The sequence below is a fragment of the Cygnus atratus genome, chromosome 4, assembly GCF_013377495.2.
Source record: "Cygnus atratus isolate AKBS03 ecotype Queensland, Australia chromosome 4, CAtr_DNAZoo_HiC_assembly, whole genome shotgun sequence".
In the NCBI taxonomy this organism is placed as follows: Eukaryota; Metazoa; Chordata; class Aves; order Anseriformes; family Anatidae; genus Cygnus; species Cygnus atratus.
In genome coordinates, this window is record NC_066365.1 from 62,074,142 (window position 1) to 62,095,436 (window position 21,295).

Here is a 21,295-nt window from a genome sequence, read left to right on the forward strand (position 1 = left end):
AACAGGTTATCCAGAATGGGTGTGTAATCTCCTACTTTTCAAGACTTGGCCAGACAAACCACATAGCTGGCCTCACCTAGTGCTGACAACAACCCCATCACTTCAGTGGAAAGCAGGATCTCAGGAAAGCAGGAAAACATTTCACCTCCAGACAATGTTTTCCGAACAATATTTCCACAATTCTATGAGTTTTCAGATTTCTTTGCCAAATAGCCAGTAAACCAACTATGAAAAATACCACTTTTAAACTTAGTTTTGAAGACCATGTCTTATAACATGAACTTGGAACAAGCGATTGTGGGTTTATCCAAGTTAGCCTTAATGGGGAAAAAGAAAAAAAAAGAAAAAACAATTCTTAAACTGTGTTTTTTTTTGGCTGATAACATGAAATGAACAAAGTTAGTCCATAAAATCAACTGGATCAAAAGCATATATCAAAGATGTACCAGAGCTTTAAATAGCAGATAAAAAAAACCTAATCTAATATTTGAAAAGGAGAAATGTTTACTATGAAGAGCCAGATCTGAGTTAATAAGTATCTTTTAAGAAGATATAACCCAAAAGGAATGGAAGGAAGGAATTGTTCAAAGAAATTTATGCAAGGGATAAAGCAGCAGTTGCCAAAATCTGACATGATTCTGATCCCGAGAAGGCAATGAACACACTGAAATGCTCCTTAAATACACAAATTGCTAAAGAACAAAATAATACGTGACTTAACAGTAAGAGTGGAATTGAATATAACTGAAGTATGAATCAAGTAAAAAATGCACACATTGCATTTCAGTAGGGTAATTAACAGGCAAAGACAGGGTAAGCTAACTGGAACAATGTACAGAAATAGAAATAACTGCAACATAGCCTATAGTAAAGCACTAAAAGGTTTTAATGCTCATTAGTGTCATTCCTCCTACCACTCATCACAGAAAGGGTCCAAAAGTTAATAGGCCTAAGCCTGAATTACCTTTGCATTACCCTCTGTATTTTAAATCACCTTTAGAAAAAAAATGTCTCTTAGAAAATTCACATCCACAGCAGCTGCTGTGTTGTATTTTTCCACTTCCACGGCATAGCTACGTAACTATTTCCTTGCAGGGAAGCTACCTTAATTATACTAAAATAACACCAAAAAAGACTGAGGAAAAAAATCTAAATATTTTTTTTTTTTTATAAATGTCAGCAAAGCTGTGCGTTCTTTAAGGGACTAACTGACTTTATTGCAAGTCAAATATTATTAGCACTACAACTAGAAAAGAAATATGATGTTTTACTAGAGGACGTACTCCAAATAATTTCAGATAGGACTCTACCTGGAATAGTTTCTCACTGATTTCTCGTTCATGCAAAGGGACTTGCTTGTAGTTTCGGAACTCTGCCACCTCCTCGCTTCTGAGCTGCAAGAGTCGAAATCTCTTTGATCTACTAAATTCCTCATCAGAAACAAAATTAAATTCTTGCTGCAACTGTTCCAATCTGAAGAAATCAGGAACGTGTGCCTCTCCGCTAGTGGCAACCTAAATTAGATAACAAAATTATTAAACTTTTCATACTGAGGAAGAGAAGTCTACAAAGCAACTTTTGTTGAGTCTTACCTGCACATTGCAAGAATGTTCATTTTAAGCAGAAGCAGTTAAAACGGATCAAATTGAGACTGAAACATTAAATGTTTTGAAGCAGATTTATGTTTAGCAAAGTGCATGAGACCACTGAATTTTACTGTATTCTTAAGTGTATTCTATCTCCCCTAAACACAAACAAAACATTGAAGAGGAGAAAAGGTGATTCTTTTATGTAACTTCAGCTATCAAATAGCTTCTCAATTTGATGTTTAGAAAAGTCCCAACTTCTACAACAAACTATGTGCAGACATCACTAATGAGCATCTTCCTATTTAATACCATACAAGTACACTGGCAATAAGCCTGAATTTTAAGGAAAAAAGAAGTTCAAACTTGTGATTTTTTTAATATGTAATTTAATCAGTTTGCATACTACCTAATACCATTTTTTTTTTAACCACTAGAATACTACAGAACTAATGGATTAATAAATCGTTTTTTTTTAATGAACATTTTGCTTCTCAACATTCACCCAAGTATATCCATGAGAATACACAAATCCATTAGCCCTACAGCTCCAAAAATAACACTTACCATAATCATCTGCATCAGAGCTGCATTGTTTGGGTCATTTGGATCAAGTTTTGTTTCTGCTGCCCACTTGGCTAGTTTCTTCATGTCAGTTAAGCCCGAGGTGCCAATGGATGCAATAGCATCAATATTTTTTAAAGCACTAAAGAGACAATAGAAAGAACTGATAGCAGATGGTTCTACCAAAAAGAGATCTGTTGTAGCAACACAAAAAAAGACACAAACAATTTTGGGAAAAAACAACCAAAAAAAATCCATAACATGGAAAGTAAGTTCCACTACACAATTCTCAGTACAAACCTTTTATTGCAGGAAATACTGCCATCTGCCCCCTACCTGCTCATTTCCATCCCTATGCCATTTTTGCCCTCAAAATGAAGCCATTCTTTCTGTCAGCACACTGCAAAACAGCGGACTGAACTGAAGTTAATTTAAAAACAAAACAAAACCACTCTCTTCAAACAGCTGTTATACGGAAGAAGTTAACTTCTCTAAAAGCTGCCTGGTTTCTGTGATTCTTCTTACAACACGTGCATCTCTCCAAATTGCAGTTATGTAACCGAGGAATGATGATTTGCAAAGGAAAGCTGGGGGAAATATGAAGGAACTGCTGAAAGGGAACTCTTATGCAAGCTTTCTCATTGCAGAAAACATGCAGTTACAGATTTATCTGAAACACTGAATTTGACCATGCTCCTACAAAGAGAAAACAAGGTTTTCCACGACTTAAGGTGCTTACTGATTCAAACATTTATCATATACCTACACTATCCCATGCTTCTGATTACTAAAAGGTAAGATTTCTATGTTAAATTGCCTCACAGCAAGTAAATTATAGTTTTGACAATACATACTTAAAGGAACTTCCCAGATCCTTGCTTGAGCTACGTCTCAAGTCCTGTCTTCAGTCTGTCTCCTGGATACTGTTTCTGGATGGACCCTGGACCTGACTGTCACCTTGTCTGCAGCTGCTGCCAGTGCCCTGCTGTGCCTGTTGCGGTTGGATCCTGTAGGACTGCATGCTGGCTGGCACCGAGTGAACTGTGCTGGCTCACCCTTGGTTTCTTCTGTCTTCCATAGCAGCCCTGAAACTCTGGGAGGCCCAGCTCCCAGTCCCACTCCTTATCCTTTGGATGCTCTCACTTATTTCTATTCACAGCAGTCAAGTTATAGTAGGTGGTCAGGAGGACATTTGTGCAATGATTTGCTGGCCTGGATATGCAATTTCATTACCCATGTACCACACACTGTGGGTGGCGCCCCTTCTCTCGTTAGGGGTCTGTTCTCCACTTAGAATCTGACTATTTTCAGGAAAACTCACGGATCTTTCTCAAGCTTGGTTAGAACCAGACAACATAACCAGCAGTTACTGGAGCAGCAGATAAAGTAGTAACATCAAGGCTGTATCTTTAGGCAGTCTTGAATGAGCACACACTGAATCACAGTTGTGCTGAAAAGCTCATGGGAAAAGACTAACTTTAGGCACAAAACTCTTGTCTCGGGCTTTCACAATAGACAACGGAAAGTCACAGATGGGTGCTCATCTCTAGAGGGTGATTCAAAGAAGAGTTTTACATTGAACACCCTTTTGGAATTCCCCATTTTTCCATTTGCTACAGCGAGAGACTACTGTAAGATTAGCCTCCTGAGTCTAAAGTTAGCCTTTGGGATTTGCATCCTTATGTTTTTATCTGATGCTATTCTAGTCTCATTGAAGTCAGCAAGTTACTCATATGCTGATCAGCAAATTGCTCTAACGGCTGCAGCTGGAGACAAAAATAGTAAAAGGGTGATGTGGGTGCCAATATTTAGTCTCTAAAAAAATAAAAATCCAATTAATCTAATCAGCTGGAAGAAGTACTGGCTCATTTAGTAAGTATGGTGAAGCCTCTGAAGACTTTACAGTGAAGTTACCTGAGGTCATTACAAAAGCAGACTTTGACTTTACTGGAATTACACAAAAGCAACAAAATGGACAAATGATCTACAATGTCCAACATGCAGTCACAGGACAAATTAGATTGTTTTCAATGGAATAACATATTAACTTCTGCAGCTCAACAGGTTTCTGATGGACAAAAATCATTAAAGAATATTATCTCGGAATGGTGTCACAGATGTGAGTTTTTCACTTCTCAATTCACAAACAGCATCAAGCTCCCATACACACTTCTAATGTTTTCATACTGTAATTTTTGTCATTAGTTACAGAAAAGGTGTTTAAAAGCATGTGTCCCAATAGTGCTTCCCATATGCACTTTGGATAAGAAAAAGCTGCAGCTTCAGTTCTTAGCAAAATTACAGAAAAGTTCCTTGCCAATATAAGGCAAAATCTGGACTGTACCTACATCTTCTATTAGAGTACCATAAAAATGAGTTAATCAGCTTGAGCTCTGTTTAACTTTAATATTGTCTATAAATAATGTACTAAAAGATTTTCATTAGAAATTCTAAGTTTATGAAAAATGTGTGCCCTAAGATATCTGCAGAGGGGTTACAATGCAAAATAAAATATCTAAGCTTAAGGAAAAAGAATACTACAATTTTTGACTATGAAAGTCACCTACTCTTTTAAATACTGGTATAATCATTTTCCCAGGAATCACTGAGAATTCATACCACATTACCTCGGAATGCCTGTGGTTTGCTGAGATACTGGAGGAATTAGGGGGATTCCTTTTTCTCCAACTGCCCAGGAGACACTATTGGATACTTTCCCAGAGGTCATTAAAGTCATTTGGTTGCTACCATCAGCTTCAAAGGAAAAGGACACATCTATCAAGGGGAAAAAAACAAATTAGTATATTTTTCCATTCAAGCACAGTATCTAAACCACTTTAAAAATGCTTCCCAAAAGTAAGTAGTCAAATTACCCCTTTAATATAAATGGACAGGTTACATGAAACAAGCTGACTCTGCTGCATGCTGCAGGGAAGGACTTTGCTCTACAACAGAAGTGAAAGATTCCATTCCAACTAAAAAAAGCTTTCTATTTGAGACAAAGAAGAAAGGCTACATCTTAAAGGCTACGCCAAGACTTTTTTTTCCCTTCACAGATGCACACTATTTAACATTTCCAATAATTTACAGATTCTGCATATTGTTAATGTGACAGAAAATCAGAGTCAGAAGAATTATGCATGATTGAAAAGCCGGTCCCAAAGCTCTGTGATACACAACTGTACATACAGTCATCATGGTCAATGACATTTACACACAAAACGTGCTGTAATGTTCCACATTACTTTCCTCCTCAACTTTTTATCTGTTCTTCTGCTCCATCTTTACCTGTATTTCACATACTGAAAAATTATGCAAATCGGTTCTCATAATATAGTTCAAGCATTACATAAACTTAAAAATTCTGTATGCTATGATACATTATTCTTGTTCTCCTTTCCCTACCTCTCCCTCATTTTATTTTTCTGTTTTGAAGTCCCAGGGATCAATTTTTTGACAGAATTTCATCAAAACAAAGACGAAGACAAAAAATTAGTCTGCATAGACATTTATACAGCCAGTTCTTTAGTGGTTTGAAATGTTAAAATCACTGGAACCATACTGATTAATACCATGTGCTTACTCTGCACTATCAGAGGCCTGATAAAGTAAGAAACAAAAGAAACAAAAAAAGCAACAGAAAACAAAACCTATGACTTCTATAGTTAGTAGAGCTCCATTAACACTATAAGCCCACTAGTAAATACACTCATTGCTGTTAATTGAATTTACTCTGAAACTTATGCCAGCATGTTACTTCTACATGGTTTCAGCAAAATAAAAAGCATTGAAGCATTGAATTTAGAGTCCTCACCACTCCCAACTCCTTCGTGGTCCAGTACCACACGCTGATTGCTGCTGAACTCTATTTCTTCCATGGGAGCACTGCCTGTCAGAACTGTAGTCTCAGGTACAGGTATGAACACTTCAGCCAACAAGGTGGTACTGCTCATACCTGTTGTTTCATAGATCTAGAAAAATCCATGGTAACAGACAGTTAAAAAAAATTAGTTCTTCACAATGTATTGATAAGAAGTTGAAAGCATATTGTAGGGTATTTGGACAAATGGTTTTAAGATGACTTAATCATGAAATAATTAATTTATAGCAATTATATTGATTTCCTTTTTAAAATATCTAATTAGCAGACATTTCAACTACTAGCAGCTAACTCAGCCTGACTTCTTAAGCATATTCCCGTCACCTTTCTAATATAGCTATATTAGAAAAGTATGACAAACTTTAGGCTTTAAAGACTGTCATCGTACAATATGCAACTGCTTGTCACAGTGACTGGTGTCAGTGAAGATGCTGGAGGGATTCTGGCTCGCTAATTCCCCCTTACCATGAAAGACAGCAAGGAACAGTCCCAGTTCTGGCAGTACAGCCAGCTGCTTCCCCCTTGCCCAGCCAGTTTCAGGCACAGAGTGATTTAAGCAGCTTCTCCTCTTAGTCCCTGTTCAAGTGTTTATAATGCAAGTAGATGGTAGTTCTTGTGGCTTACAATTATGTGCTACGTAAACGGAACAGGTTGAGGGGCATACACCCTCCTCTGAGCTACCTGCATCACCTAACAGGAGAAGTCAGCTAACAGGAGAAGTAGGATCCTGACCACATTTTCCTCCTAAAAATTATCTTCTTAGCTCTGTAAATTACTCACTCCTTCATTAATTCAGGTGGGTTTTTTTTGGTTGTTTTTTTTCCCCCCCCCTTCTTATCCTTTTTGGACTTATCTGCACTTGACTTGATGAAGAGTGCAACAATGGAAATTACTAGTACTAAATTTCTTTCTCTCGCAATAAACATTATGATGCTATTACTGTGTGGAAAAGAGTGTTTTAAGAAGAGTATTTTGGCAAGTTTATCTGCCATATAAATCAGTTTTTCTAAAATTAAGAGGCTGCCCTACTAACATAGTTAATCACATCTCAATTAAATATTTACCCCTATGCAGCCTATAGTTGTGTTATAGGCTTGTTAAAGGCATGTATATTATTTGTAAAATGTGCATATGTTAGAATTTAAGAATAAATTAAAGCGGTATCAGTAAAATAAAATCTTAGCACAAGCATCAGAGATGTAGCAGCAATGTTGAAAGCTTGCAAATAGAGAAGCAAGGAAGGGGTATAAGATAGATAATTTGTACAGGATCCTTCACAGGTTTTTCAGTCTTTACAACACCAATATAGAGCAAAATACAAGCATTCTGGGAGGAATCACATTTCACGTTATCTTTTTAAAAAATACTATGATAAATCATTATTTACCTGCAGCTGCAAGCTCTCTGGCCAATTGAATATTTGTAAATTGAAAATCTGTCCAAAGTGAACTCTGAAATCTGAACTTATTGGTCGGGTAACAGTCCTTGATACTTCCTTGGAGTTGAAGAGGACTTTTATAAATGCTGAGCGTTTCTTCACATCTTCTCGTCGCAAAACCTCTGCCCTGCAAATATGTCAAACAAGTGGTCATATCATATCAGTTTTAATAACATTTGTAATTTTTGGTTATTTTTCATATGAATCTCATTCCACAACAGGAAAGAAAAGTCAAACAAATAAAGATGTTATTCTAAAAATGTCACTAAAGAGGAGTGACTTAAGAACTACTATTTAGCTGTTATTTTTATCTTCTCATGAATATAAAATTATTTAAAAACAGGTCAACACATCCACCTCCATATGAAAGGGACTATTTAGGGAAACAAAATTTCCTTCTATTCCCTTCCACCAAGATACACGAAATTATACACTGAGTTAAGATTCTTAAGATTTCAGTCACTGGGAATAGACCAGTCAAGCGCTATTCTTTGATGAGGCTATTTGCTAAGTAATAGATGAAAGGGAGTTTTTGAATGACTGAAATTTGGTAGATGTACATTAAATTGCGCGTGTAAATGTGGAAAGTAACACAAAAGAGTATTTACTTTATCCACAGTGAAATCTCCAGTGAACTATGATTTCTTTACTTTCCGTTTCTTTTTTGACTATGCCACTTGGTGCAAAGGACTAGCTAGCGAGAGCGGTACTGCCAGAAGTGGCCTAGATTCCACCCTAAAACCAGTTTCTTCACATATACTGCTGTCCTATGAATATGCTCAAGATGGTTCAAAGTGGATGTGTAGTTATGCATTCTCCAAGCCCAGTACATACAAGGTTACATGTGACTTGAAAAAGAATTAAGTTATGTCAGCTTCAGAAGCAGAAGTTTAACATTCAATTACTAAGAATGGCGAGTGCAGACTTTTGAAGTTGTGCAGTTAAGAATCAAATCATAAATAACAGCAGAAGATCACTACAGAAGTGTGTTACAACAAAATACTTACAACATTTATCTTACCGAGGACACAGCTCACTTGGAGTTATGCTGCCTGACAGGACTAGTTCAGGAATTAAAGCAGGCTCTCCAGGTTTCCTTCTCAAGTTGTCAGCTTTCTCTCTAACCTGCTGCTCTATTTCCAGGTTATTGACCATTTTAGGTGGGATAGGTTTTACAGGTTCCTCGCCAAGATCACAATCTTCTACTGAATCTTCTTCTTGAAGGTCTTTTTTCTTCTTTTTCTTTCTGGACTTCTGTATGTAAAAATAACAATGTTCTACCTGTACTATTTCAATCAGTATAGCTTTTTTCTCTTGTTCTCTTCACTGACAAGTGATAAATGGGTATGGGTAACGACTGTACAATTTTAAAAATTGACACTGAAAGAGTAGATTTTTTCTCATTTTGTAGGACTACTTCAGATTCAGAATTCAGCAATGCATTCCACTGATAGGCTTCAAGAGTATGATGTGCTTCAAACAACACATTTATTTAACCTTCCCAACCAACTTACAAAGCAACTGTTTATTGAACATTTTGGCTAGCAGCTGATTCCTCAATTCAGAGTTACCATGTGCATTCTCTCAGGACTGATGGAAGATTACTCAACCAGTAGCTACAGTTCTTCAAGATGTATCGTCTGCATACATGGACAAAGTGAATCCACATGTGCTACAAACTTTTTAGCTTAGCAGTGTCTTTATCAGGACTAGAACAATCCCATCCCTTCCTTTATGCCAAACACAAAAATAAACAAACAACATACAACATACTTTGCAGTAGTTTCAGTAGACAACCGCAAACAAGTTCCTCCTTCTGCAGACTTACAGATTACTTGGGTGTACAGCTTACTCGGAAGCACCAACCATTCATGAATCATGACACCATTAGCAAAACAGAAGGAGACGAGGAAAGCACACTTTTTCCTCACTAACAGAAGTATTTAGCCAAACAACTTGTTCACATTTTTATTTATAAACACGTTTTCTTGGCTTAACTTTGTTACCTTTTTTGATTGTGTAATTCTTTTTTAAATTTATCTACTCTCCTCTACCTCTACTGTGTTCCATAGATTCATGTAATCTCTGCTAGTAAGACACCAATAGCAGTGATTAACCAACAAAGTACTTTAAGTAAAATAAAGGAAAGTACTTCTGGGCATGAAATGAAGGACTGTGCATGATAGTTCACTCTAAAAGGGAATAACCACTGTAACCTCGGTCTCAGATACTTTTGACTACCACAGCAGAAAGATGCTTTGGATGGAACCAACCACCATGGTATTTGTGAAGGCATAATAGCTAGAGGTAGATCAACAGTTCCCATACGGACCAATGTCCCAAACTACCTACCTTCACTTTAAACCTTACGTTTATTCATCTTCTCATACAAATGAATTGGCATGATACTAATGAGTCACGTGCCCACCTATGTTCTGTTAACAGGAATTTCCAATACCTGCAGATGAACTTCCCATCAAACATCTTAAGTGTCTTCCATAGTTGCTGCACGTACATGAAACACTTTCTACAAAAGCATCAGCAGATGCACTAGATTCTTGAAAACTGTATTTGAAGATTTTCTTTAAACTTTATTTTGCTACACCTAAAATGACTGATGTTTAAACAGTGCAGTGATTACATTCAAGTAACCATTATCCTGAGGCATGCAGCATGAAAGCAACTGTCCAATGATTTTGCTGGCACTGCCACAGGCTATTTCAAAGGTCATCCTGCTAAAGTGTATTTATTCTAGCTCCTGTTTGTCAATATCCTCTTGAAGCACAACTGGGACCTTAATGGCAGTCCAGATTATTAGTAATAAAGCCTTTCAGAGGTAAAAGGTTAGTATATTAACTGTGTTTTTCCATTTTGGGACATTTCTGAACGTAAATTTGCAGGAGATGACATCAACTGCTTGTTCATCAGAAACAGTCTGTAATTATTTAGCTTTACCACTCACACAAATACAAAAGTTAAACTTAACAAAAAAAGAGAACTGAAGAAAATAAATAGCAGAAAGATAACTGCTCCACAAGAAAAGCAGATTTTTTAATTAACAATTAATTTATTAACACATTCTAAGTAGACGGAATATATCCAAATACATTACAAAATTTTTTCATGCCTACCCTGAAATTGATTTTTCTATACTACAAGGACAAACTTTGAGTACACCTGGTAATAATGTACTTTTTGTGAAACAATAATTTAAACAAACCTGTGCCTTCCTCCAGGATTTCCACTCTTGTAGCTCAGTTCTGTACTCCTCCATTTTCTTTTCATATTCTTCCATATATTCTTCTATTAATTCATTTATCTCAGCCTGAATTTCTGCTTCATATGCTTTTTCATCTGATCTCTGATCAACTTCTTCCCTTCAAAACAATTGCATAAACACGTATTAATTAACATGTTAGATTTAAATTTATAATATATAGCATAATAAGTCCACTTCTCCATTAATTTAACTCTAGCAAAAGCACATCCGTTTGAAAAATACTAACATAGTTGACAGCAGACAGCTACCACCCAAAATTAATATTATTACTTTCTATTTACTCGTTAGACTTCAGAAATTTCCTTCTGTTACAGTAATTACTTAACTTTCCTTCCTCCTCATAGTCTGGCAGACTCAACCAGTGCCAGACATTACTCAAATCCTTACTTTTGCACCCTTCATATCCCAAATTGACTAATCTCATTAAAGCTCCCCTACTGGCAAATGAAGTACAAAGAGTTATCAAAACATACTTTCTCAAATAAAGCTTCATGGGTGTGTTGGTAAACTTCTGAAAGTCACGGAGGGATTTCATTTGTTTCCAAACTTTTATAATAGTTTTAAGCAACATTCTGTCTTTCTCTTGTTCAGCATCACGAAGTCTTCTGGTTTGCCTAGAAATATATATACGTATGTACAAAGTCAGAGTTATATAACTCAGTGGAACAATACAGTGAAAAGTTGGGATATCAAAAGCCAGTGATGTGGTTTTCAATGTGATTGATGGCTACAGTGGTTTAAATCCAAGGCACATAAAACCCAGATGAACTTGAAGATGACAGGATTTGGTCTCCTGCACTATCTGTACTCTAGTCTCTTGAATTTCAGACAATCTGACTTGAATTACAGTTCATTCTCTAGAGATCTAAGTCTTCTGAAATGCTTATTACAGCTGTACATCATTAAAACATTTTAAAATCAATGCATGTAAACAACAGCCCAGGAAACCGACACGGCTGCTATGAAGTAATGCTTATTACAATCATACATTACAAAATATGTTTTAAACTTAACATGCTTTTAGCTCCACTAAACAGAACTTGTGAAGATGAAGTAATGTAGTAATGTATGAAGTAATGTAAGAATTTTGTAGGGCTGTGAAAGGACTTAAAATTAGCAGGGCTCTTTTGCCTCAGAATTAATGTTTCACATTTCTAGTCTCTAATCTGTTTGTAAAGCAGATGTTCATTAGCACCTTTAATGACCAACACAGACTTTGATGTCTATGAGCCACCAACACAGACTGCTTTCAGAACTATCCTGGTAGCTAGTCTAGTAAAAATAACGTTATGTAAAAAAAAAAGATAAAGATGAAAACAAAAATATTATTCCTTGTAATATTCAGAGCGTGGAAAAAAGGAACATCAAGTTACAGCTCGAAGAACCAATACGTCACATGTTATTTAAAAACACAAGCAGAAGTAGTAAAAACAATAAACAAAGTTGAAATACACTTTGCAGAAAGTAAGATGAGTAACTTCTTCACTTCGTTAGCTAACAGTCTGAATATTACTTAACTTAAAAACCTTTTCTTCTTTGCCAGATGAAGCTAGAAGATGAGAAGTTTAAATACAAAAGAAACACACCAGTCAGTAATTACACTCATTCAATGCATTCTACTTGGAAGCAAGACCTTTTAGTAGAGAATCACCTCTGCTGAAATACATCACCCAGAAGAGCTAGAAACCTGAAATCCTCAGCATGCATCGATTTCCTCTTCAGCAAATAGGGACAGAAGGTCTGAAATTGCAAATTTGCAAAGCTTTTCTGCATTTAGATAACATTCTTTCCTCAAACCGATGGAAAACTACAGCTCTGATGTTTAGACAGCAAAGAGAACACAACAATTATGTTATCGGAGGGTGGAGGAAGTAATTAGATTATTTTCCATGCTACATTTTCCTCACATCTGTAATTTCTCATGAGTGTGCTACATTGACCATAAGGGAAATGCAATATTAAAACAGAGACAAGGCAGGTCAGATATTTTTACTGACATACATGGTCCAAGTTAGGATTAAACACCATGACAGTAAAAATTCCTGCGCCTATCTGAGCCTCATATGTAACAGCTTCCAGCAACAGAGTTGTAGCCAAGAAGAATTACAGATATGAAAAGCCCTTGAGTAATCCCAGCCAAGCTCATCTCACGTTACTTACGCAACACTGATCCCACTGATTTCAGCCAAGTTTCTCCCGATTTGTAATAGTATGACACTAAACTGAAGTATACAAGACCTAGAAAAACACTTCAGATATCCAGAATAACAAAGCAAGCCTTAGGGTTGGTGCCAGAATCCAAGAACCTCCCTTCCACAGTGAGCCCTCTCATTACTATTAATACTTTCCCTGGTGACAGCTCCTGTCTCTAAGGTACTGTATGGTAACTGCACACCTCCTGCTTCTAATCCTCCACCAGATATGTTAAAACATTAATAAAAGTTTCTCCTTTTTTGATGGAAGGAAAACACTGTCCTTCAGTAAAAAAATAATACCTTATAGACATAGTCTAATATGTCCTGCACAGACACCAATATGTGACAAGACAGCATACCTGAAGGATGAAAACTTGGAAAAGCAACTCCCAAACAAGAGTAGTAAAAAAAAAAGTGTAAGTGTAAGCTCCCACAGGTTCCAAGACTGACAGTAGAATTTGGATTTTTTTTTAAATTGTATTATGAACTACTCATGTGACACGTTTTCATAAATGACTTGTATATAGGGTTAGAGGGTGTTTTCAGTAAGTTTGCAGATGCTACTACATTGGGAAGAGCTGTTGACTCCCTTAAAGGTGGGGAGGCTTTGCAGAGAGATCTTGACAAATTAGAAGGCTGGGCAGTCACCAAAAATATGAAGTTTAACCAGGGCAAGGGAACTGGGAAAGGGGCAACTCTGGCTACATGCAAAGACTGGGGATAGGAGGTTGGAGAGCAGCCCAACAGAAAGGGATCTGGGGGTTTTGGTCAACAGCAAGTTGAACGTGAGCCAGCAGTGTGCCCTGGCAGCCAGAAGGACCAACAGTACCCTGGGGCGCATCAGGTACAGCACTGCTAGTCGGTCAAGGGAAGGGATTGTCCTGCTCTGCCCTGGTGCAGCCTCACCTTGAGCACTGCGTGCAGTTTTGGGCACTGCAGTAGAAGGACGTAAAACTACTGGAGAGTGTCCAATGGAGGACTACAAGATGGTGAAGGGTCTAGAATATGTATGAAGGGAAGACATATGAGGAGCAGCTGAGGTCCCTTGGTTGGTTCAGCCCAGAGCAGAGCAGGCTGAGGGAAGGCCTCAGGGCAGCCTGCAGCTCCCTCACGAGGGGAGTGGAGGGGCAGGTGCTGAGCTCTGCTCTCTGGGGACAGTGACAGGACCTGAGGGAACAGCTTGCAGCTGGGACAGGGGAGGGTGAGGTTGGGTGTTAGCAAAAGGTTCTGTACCCAGAAGGTGGTCAGGCACTAGGACAGGCTCCCCAGGGCAGTGGTCATGGCACCGAGCCTGCCAGAGTTCAAGATGCATTTGGACAACGCTCTCAAACATGGGGTCCGATTTTTGGGTGGTCCTGTGCAGAGCCAGGACTTGTATTTGATGATCCTTGTAGGTCCCTTCCAACTCGGGAAATGCTATGATTCTGTGACCCACTACATAACTACAGAAATTAAACTCTAATGTTCTGTTTATTTAAAATTAATACATTGCCAGTTTCAGATTTATAAACTTTCAGATTTTTAAGTATATACTAGTTAAAAGGCTGTTCAGCTTAGATCTCCAAGATTTAGTTTTTATTATACTACTTATACTTACAGATCACCATTGTCCATCTGCCAAAATTAATACTAACCTTCTTTACCACGCCAGAAACTGGAAGATACTTTTACTATCCAGTTACTGTCCAAGAACAATAATGGTAATCTTGTAAAAGAAAATTCTACCATTTTGTATGTATTATCCCACTGGCAAAAACATGATCAGCATACCTAAGAATGGGAAGTGAGTCAAGAAGACTCGATGCCAACTGTCTTGTGTAATAAGGAAGAGGAAGATGGAAAAAAACTTTGTTCAAAAAAAATTATGACTTGCAGTGTTGTGTCAGTTGACATTTATTAAAACATTTTTTATTTAAACTTTAATTGTTCAAAAACATACAACAATTACTAAGCAATAAGTAATCAAATTAGACCAATTTTGAATTAATATTTCTGCCTAACCTATATTTTCTTGTTTTTTACTCAACTTACTAGTAAAAATTCTTTTAAGCCTTCAAATTCCAGAGCCATTTACAGCAGAATTTAAGCTTGACATGACTTAAATGCTGTACCAGCACAGAAAAGAAAAAGGAATACAGTTTTAAAAAGCACTGAGTCAATGAATCCATACCTACCTGATTTCAAACTTGTACTCAGGTATGCTCTGTTGTGCTATAGGACCAGCAGCACCAGCATCACCACTGTCTATTCTACATTGCACAGCATTCCTCAAAGCGTGCAGCTTAAATGAACAAACACACACTTAACAGGTGGTATAGCATTTATAAAGAATACAGTTTAACGCACCTCGATATGAACAAGTTAGTTACTACATAGCTGAAAAACTCTGAATTGTTTCGCTTCTGGCTCTACAGGATTATGGTTTTGCCATGTCTGCAAGGGCCACTAGAGATGAGGAAATGAAGGAACAACCAAAATGAGTGGATTTGATGATTGTGTTCCAGAAGCTGGGCACCTGCACCAACAAATTTAAGCATAACATATTGCATGTTACAACTGGAAGACGACAAGGTCTAAGGACACGACAGAACTGGGAACAACAGTAAGAGTTCAAATGCACTTCTGAAACCGTAATGTAGAGATGAGAGGCCACAGCTTCAACTAATATTAGATGATATACATTAAATGAGTACAAAGATGGACAACTAGTTTAGGAGAATGCAAAAGATATACATGGCTGTGAAGGCAAGAATAGAAAAAACAGAGCAGTATGAAAGGGAACTAAAACATTAGTTATGTTGCTGTGGTTTCTCTAAAGGACAATACTGAACGTAAAGTCAGAATGGCTAATGGATCTGCAGGAAACGAAAGCAACTACGTACTAGAAGCAATGAAGTCACAAATCAAGGAACAAAGTGTTTTAAACAAACCAATAAAACTGGAGTTACCATATAACTGGAGAGCAGCGAGCATATAGTTGAAAACATACATGGTCAACTACAAAATGAATCTGTTATTTAAAAAAAGTTTTTATTTAAAAAAAGTTTTTGAAAAAAATTTTGAAAGAAAGTAACTGAACCAAAGAGTAACTGAACCCAAAATGAGGACTGAAAGGAGAATCATTTTAAGATACCAAGAGCAAGCATCAGAAGTGGATGACAAGGAGTCTGCCAGAGAATGGCAGCGAAGAGAGTGGGAGGAAGAATTGTTTAGGCTGAAGAGCAATCTGGTCACAACAATCTAACATTTGTTAGAGGAGACAGGTTTTAAAATTGCTTGTCAATAGCAGAACGGTGGATAAAAAAATATCATTAAAATCACTTTGTGAAAAACGTATCATGCAGTTGCCTATAACACTGTCAAAGTATTCTGGAAACACTCATGAAACCCCTTCCAGGCCTAGTTCCTGTGATGCAGACATAGAGAACGTAAGTGTCCTATTCCACTGCTTCATGGAAAACTCAAGCCAGTCCTTCAACGATAACTCCAGACTAGGTATACCAATGAATTATTTTTATACACTGTATGAAACATTTATCCAGCAGTAGGACTGAAACCTAATACTATATGCCAAAATACATATATATATATATATATGTATAGGTATATGTACAACTACAGACCCTAATTACAATATTATAAAAACACAAGGATTATTTTTCCTTACAATAGCCCTTAAGGTGGAGAATCATCACCACCTTTAAATTATGAAAATCTGAATTTATATCCACGTACTTAACTTCTTAACTTAATAGTTAAGAAACTAATTCTTAACAAAGGAACATGGAAATGGTTTGTCAATTTTTGCAGAATTCTGCAAGTTAAACTGCTTCATCTTACTTTTAACCAACAGCTGAAAATTAAACTTCAGTAACTTCCCTCAAACCTTGAATACTGCCTGCCTGTCAGAACCCCTGTACACAATCCTGTAAAGTCTTATCTGTCATTCATTGGAAGACATTTTGTATACCCTGCATAAGTAATAATATGGAAATTTCATTTTCTCTAATTACATTCCCTTTACCTCAAAACCTGCACAGAGTTCATTTTACATAGAAAATCAGAAATCCATAATCTTAAAAAGACAGTTCTGCACTGAACACGCAGCAGCATAGATGAAATACTTAAGTTCCTACTATTCTGACAGAACACCATTCATGACATAATTAAAATTTCACCACTCTAAAGAAACAAATTCAGCTTTTACCTTAGACTGTCACATAATTATCTCAACAAGCTACAATGAAGCAATAGAAATACCTTGTCTGTGAGCAGGTTGGTAAGATTCTTCTGTTTTCTTGCTAAATACTGATCATATAACTGAGCCAGTTTAGCTGCTAACACATGCTCACGGCTAAAACAGGGATGATGTGTGAATATTAGTCCAGATATATCGATATCCAATTGAAATGGCCCCTGAAAATCTCCAGGTCCAACAAGATACTGATTGGCAGCTGTCATTTTTATTGCCTGAAATAAAAACAAAGAGTTTCCATAGCCCATATGAGACTGAAATAGAAAATCATCTGCTTTGCTGAAGATTATGCTTATGCTGGGCAAAGAAGACAACAATGCTGTACTGGAAAAAGGAAAGCCCACTAGTCATCTTTTTACGTGTTGCTTTGGAATTGCTTTATCATCTCTGAGAACTGAGCTGTAAGAGAACAGTCCAGCTCTCTAAGAACAGCTTTTGTTATAGATAAATTGGACTGCACAGAAGAGGGAATCTGTTCTTTGCTTCCCCACTCTAATGCCAGGGAAATTCACATAAATAAGGCCCCAAAAGAGCTTTTAGCAACAAATCTTAGAGCCTACTTCAACTCTCTGCAACCTAAAGGCCATCATGGCTCATATCCTCAGGTAACTGCCATCAGGAGGGAGGTTGCCATGCTGGTAAGACTGCTCCCTGCAGCTCCCTGGTAAGACTGCTGATCCCTTCTTAGAAAAATCTTCAGAAAAGATTCAGAGATATTCTTATAACGTGAAAAATGAAGTTGTTAGGAATGTGCAGATTGCTGCCCCTTTGTAAAACCTTGAAAAAGGAAGACAGTGGGGAATTCAGCTATCGCATAGCTCTCTTACAGGACTGGTATAAATGCCCACAAAAAACATTCCACCTGATCCTTCAACAGTTTCTCAGATTTTTTTAATATGACTAATGACTTTTTTGGAGGACTTTCATCAGGATAAAATGAATATCACGCACATGCTCTTCTATTATTTCTCTCATGCTGCAGAGAGCACATCTGTCCTGATCATTAAGTCTACCAGCTCCTACCATGAGGAGCTGTACAGATATACTAACACAGGGACTACCCTACTTTGGCACGACAATATCCAAGGGTGCTTCACAGTGGTCTTAGTGATTCACAGACTTGAAGCAGTCCATCACGCACTGTAACCTCACTATTTCAACCAGTACTCCAGGCTAAGCTCTTCATCTTTTTGTGTGTGTTCTTTTATGGAAAAGTACATGTGGAATATACTTTAAAAAGTAGAACACATTTAAGGAACAGTTGTAGAGCCCCAGAAAGCAGTACTCACAGCTCTTACCACAAAGCTCTTCAGCTCATCAGTGCAGAACGGACATACAGTGTCCCAGTAATAACATATATTAAATAAACCTACCTTTCTGTATAGTGTTTCAAGTTCTGGTGCAATGCCTTCTTCCAATGAAAATATTGGAGGCCTAGTAGAAGACTGTTTAATTGGATTAGGCAATGCTAAGATTTTGCCATCATCACCAAACCACTCTTTCCCCTACAAATAAAGACAAGATTTTATATTGTTTCTTACTTGATATAGAAATGATTTGCAAAATTATAACTCTTATGAAAAAACTAAGAAAGAAAAGGTGACTATGAACTGTTTGTGACTCAACTAAAACTTTCCTAAGACCCCAAAGTGAAATCTTTAAATATATTATAGATAAGTTTTGAAACCACAGGACCACAAGCTTGCTTAAACTTTAAATACACTTACTGCTAGAATTGAAAGAATTGTAGTTTTACACAAGACTGCCACCCACACCTTCAAATTAGATTATAAAAATCATAAAGCAAAGAATTCTAGAGCTAAATGGCAGCTCAGAGACATCATCTATCAAAGTCTCTCTCAACTCTTCTAGTCCACAACCTGAACTAACTAAGAATAGTATCTTTGAAAGCAAATGAGGTGTCCTACGCACTGATTGCCATCCGTGCTTCACAGGTTAAACATTGAGTAATTCATCCCCCTTTGCTCCCGTGAACAGGATTCAAGAAATGCTAAAACCAACGCTGCTGCTGAAAGCTGCTGGGCTGCCCTCTTACGCCCAGACCTGTTTTAAACTAATCCTAGAACCAAAAATACAGATGTGGTAACACTAAAGAGTAACTGGGTTGAAACTGGCCAGTTGTGAACCAGATTGGGTCTAAAATATTCAAAAGTGCCTCTCCCAGCACAGGAGGCAGTCAGAGAACTTCATGAAGAAGTGGTCAGGGCACCAAGCCTGCCAGAATTCAAGCAGCGTTTGGATGATGCTCTCAGACATACGGTTTGATTTTTGGGTGGTCCAGTGTGGAGCTAGGAACTGGACTTGATCCTTGTTGGTCCCTTTCAACTTGGGATATTCTAAGAACCATAATATAAAGGGCAACTGCTGTATACCAGCTTAAATGTATACTAAGCATTACAACTATACACCTTATTGTACACAGGACAAGAGCATGATAAAAATATAACCAGAGCACCCTCTCAGCTGTTTCCATAAGCTACTCTTGTAAACCTAGAAGGATTCTACAAGATCTCCAAATAATCTACATCAATATTTAATTACACTTACAGTCTGATCACTACATCTCTATAAGTAGATTACTTCACATTATCTTCAGTGGACAGAGATGTCATTTCACATTGCTTATTTTTTATGATCCTCTAGTATATAACAGTGCTTAACTTTTATTTTCAGTCTTTACACATATCACTTGCTCTCTTCTTTATAAGAAGAGAAGTTATAATTACCCCTATACTACTGGAAGATAAACTGTGGCACAGACAAGTGATTTGTTCCCCAGCAGGCTATGAGTACAGCCAGGAAGAGACACCAGTTTTCTAAGCCCCAGTTTGGTGCTCTAACTATTGGGATACACTAAAACACACACCTTCCTCAAGTCCAATACCGTTAAACATTTTAAAGGCAAAAGACACGTTACCAAGACCATTCACCTACTTAACTACAACAAAACAAAATACTGATAAATAAGGAGTGAGAAAAAGACAGCCAAGAACATAGTGGTGACTTACTTGCTCCTGTCTGAGAATTCTGTTTTCTAAAATATTTTGGTTAGATGGCGCTACAAAGGGCCTTTCTCCTGTGTAAAGACCCTCATCCTCAAGGTACCTAGGCTGCACATTTCCAGGCATCTTCTGAGAAGTGGGCACTAATGAGAAATAAATATAAGAGCACAAAGTATCTTAAAACTGTAGTTCTAGTTTATTAATTCTGTAGTAGCCTATGCCATTCTTGAAACAAATGGTACTCCATTTTAAGCATGCTGTTAGCAAAATTTTCCTGAAAAAAGAAATAATTACATAACCAGAACAGGTCCTTTTCTTTATCAGGACAGATCCATAGTTTAATTCTATCACAAAAGCGTCACAGACCTTCGAAATACTTAAACATTTCTTTACCAAAAAAAAAAAATCTTTAAATAGTTTAGCAGAGTTCAGTTTTAATGCTGGCTTGCATAACAGTGAAAAATCCTTGTGATCCTTTAGCAACAACTGACTACATGACTATTTCTAAGCAATGCCCGTATAAAGCACAACTTTAATTACAATTACTAGTTTGCTTAAGCTAGTCATGTACAAAATACGGAAACGTATAAAAAGTTACGTTAGCCCAATAACAGTAGGTGGGATTCTTTATTATATCACTGGCGCATATGGGCTCAGTACTTTTTAGGGAACACTCTCCTCCTACATTGAGCGATTATGCTGATAAATACAGTAACAGTGATCCCCTGAGTCAGAACACAGTGGACCACACTAGAAGCAGTCAGAACTCAACTGCAAGACATAAAAAAGGAGAGGAACCAAATGTCAATATTTTGGTATTTCATTCCAAGCTGTCCTGATATCATTCTGGTAACATACCACTACAAAACTTATTTCTGTTTCTTCCACTTCAAATATTAAATAGCAAGTGATATGATAAAGCATTTTTTATTTTTATTTATTTTTAAGGGCTTTGCAGTTCTATGGGACTAAGGGAAAAAAGTCAGAAACACAATCCATGCTGACTATTTCCAATTAAACAAAATGAGTTTTGGGAGAATGGCCCCTTATATCACAGAAATCCTAATGTTACTT

The 21,295-nt window shown here is 37.2% G+C and overlaps 1 protein-coding gene across 1 annotated transcript in view; it reads right to left on the reverse strand.

Annotated features, from left to right (window-relative positions):
• CC2D2A (coiled-coil and C2 domain containing 2A) overlaps positions 1–21,295 on the reverse strand; it is a 58,344-nt gene that overhangs the window by 24,786 nt on the left and 12,263 nt on the right. The window contains exons 7-18 of the mRNA XM_050710267.1: positions 20,228–20,364; positions 18,572–18,703; positions 17,204–17,413; positions 15,118–15,224; positions 11,222–11,362; positions 10,689–10,845; positions 8,490–8,722; positions 7,418–7,595; positions 5,965–6,121; positions 4,778–4,925; positions 2,154–2,292; positions 1,311–1,514 (exon numbers count right to left, since the gene is read on the reverse strand). Of these exons, the coding sequence (XP_050566224.1) occupies positions 1,311–1,514; positions 2,154–2,292; positions 4,778–4,925; positions 5,965–6,121; positions 7,418–7,595; positions 8,490–8,722; positions 10,689–10,845; positions 11,222–11,362; positions 15,118–15,224; positions 17,204–17,413; positions 18,572–18,703; positions 20,228–20,364 (1,943 nt within the window). The remainder of the gene's footprint in view (positions 1–1,310; positions 1,515–2,153; positions 2,293–4,777; positions 4,926–5,964; positions 6,122–7,417; positions 7,596–8,489; positions 8,723–10,688; positions 10,846–11,221; positions 11,363–15,117; positions 15,225–17,203; positions 17,414–18,571; positions 18,704–20,227; positions 20,365–21,295) is intronic.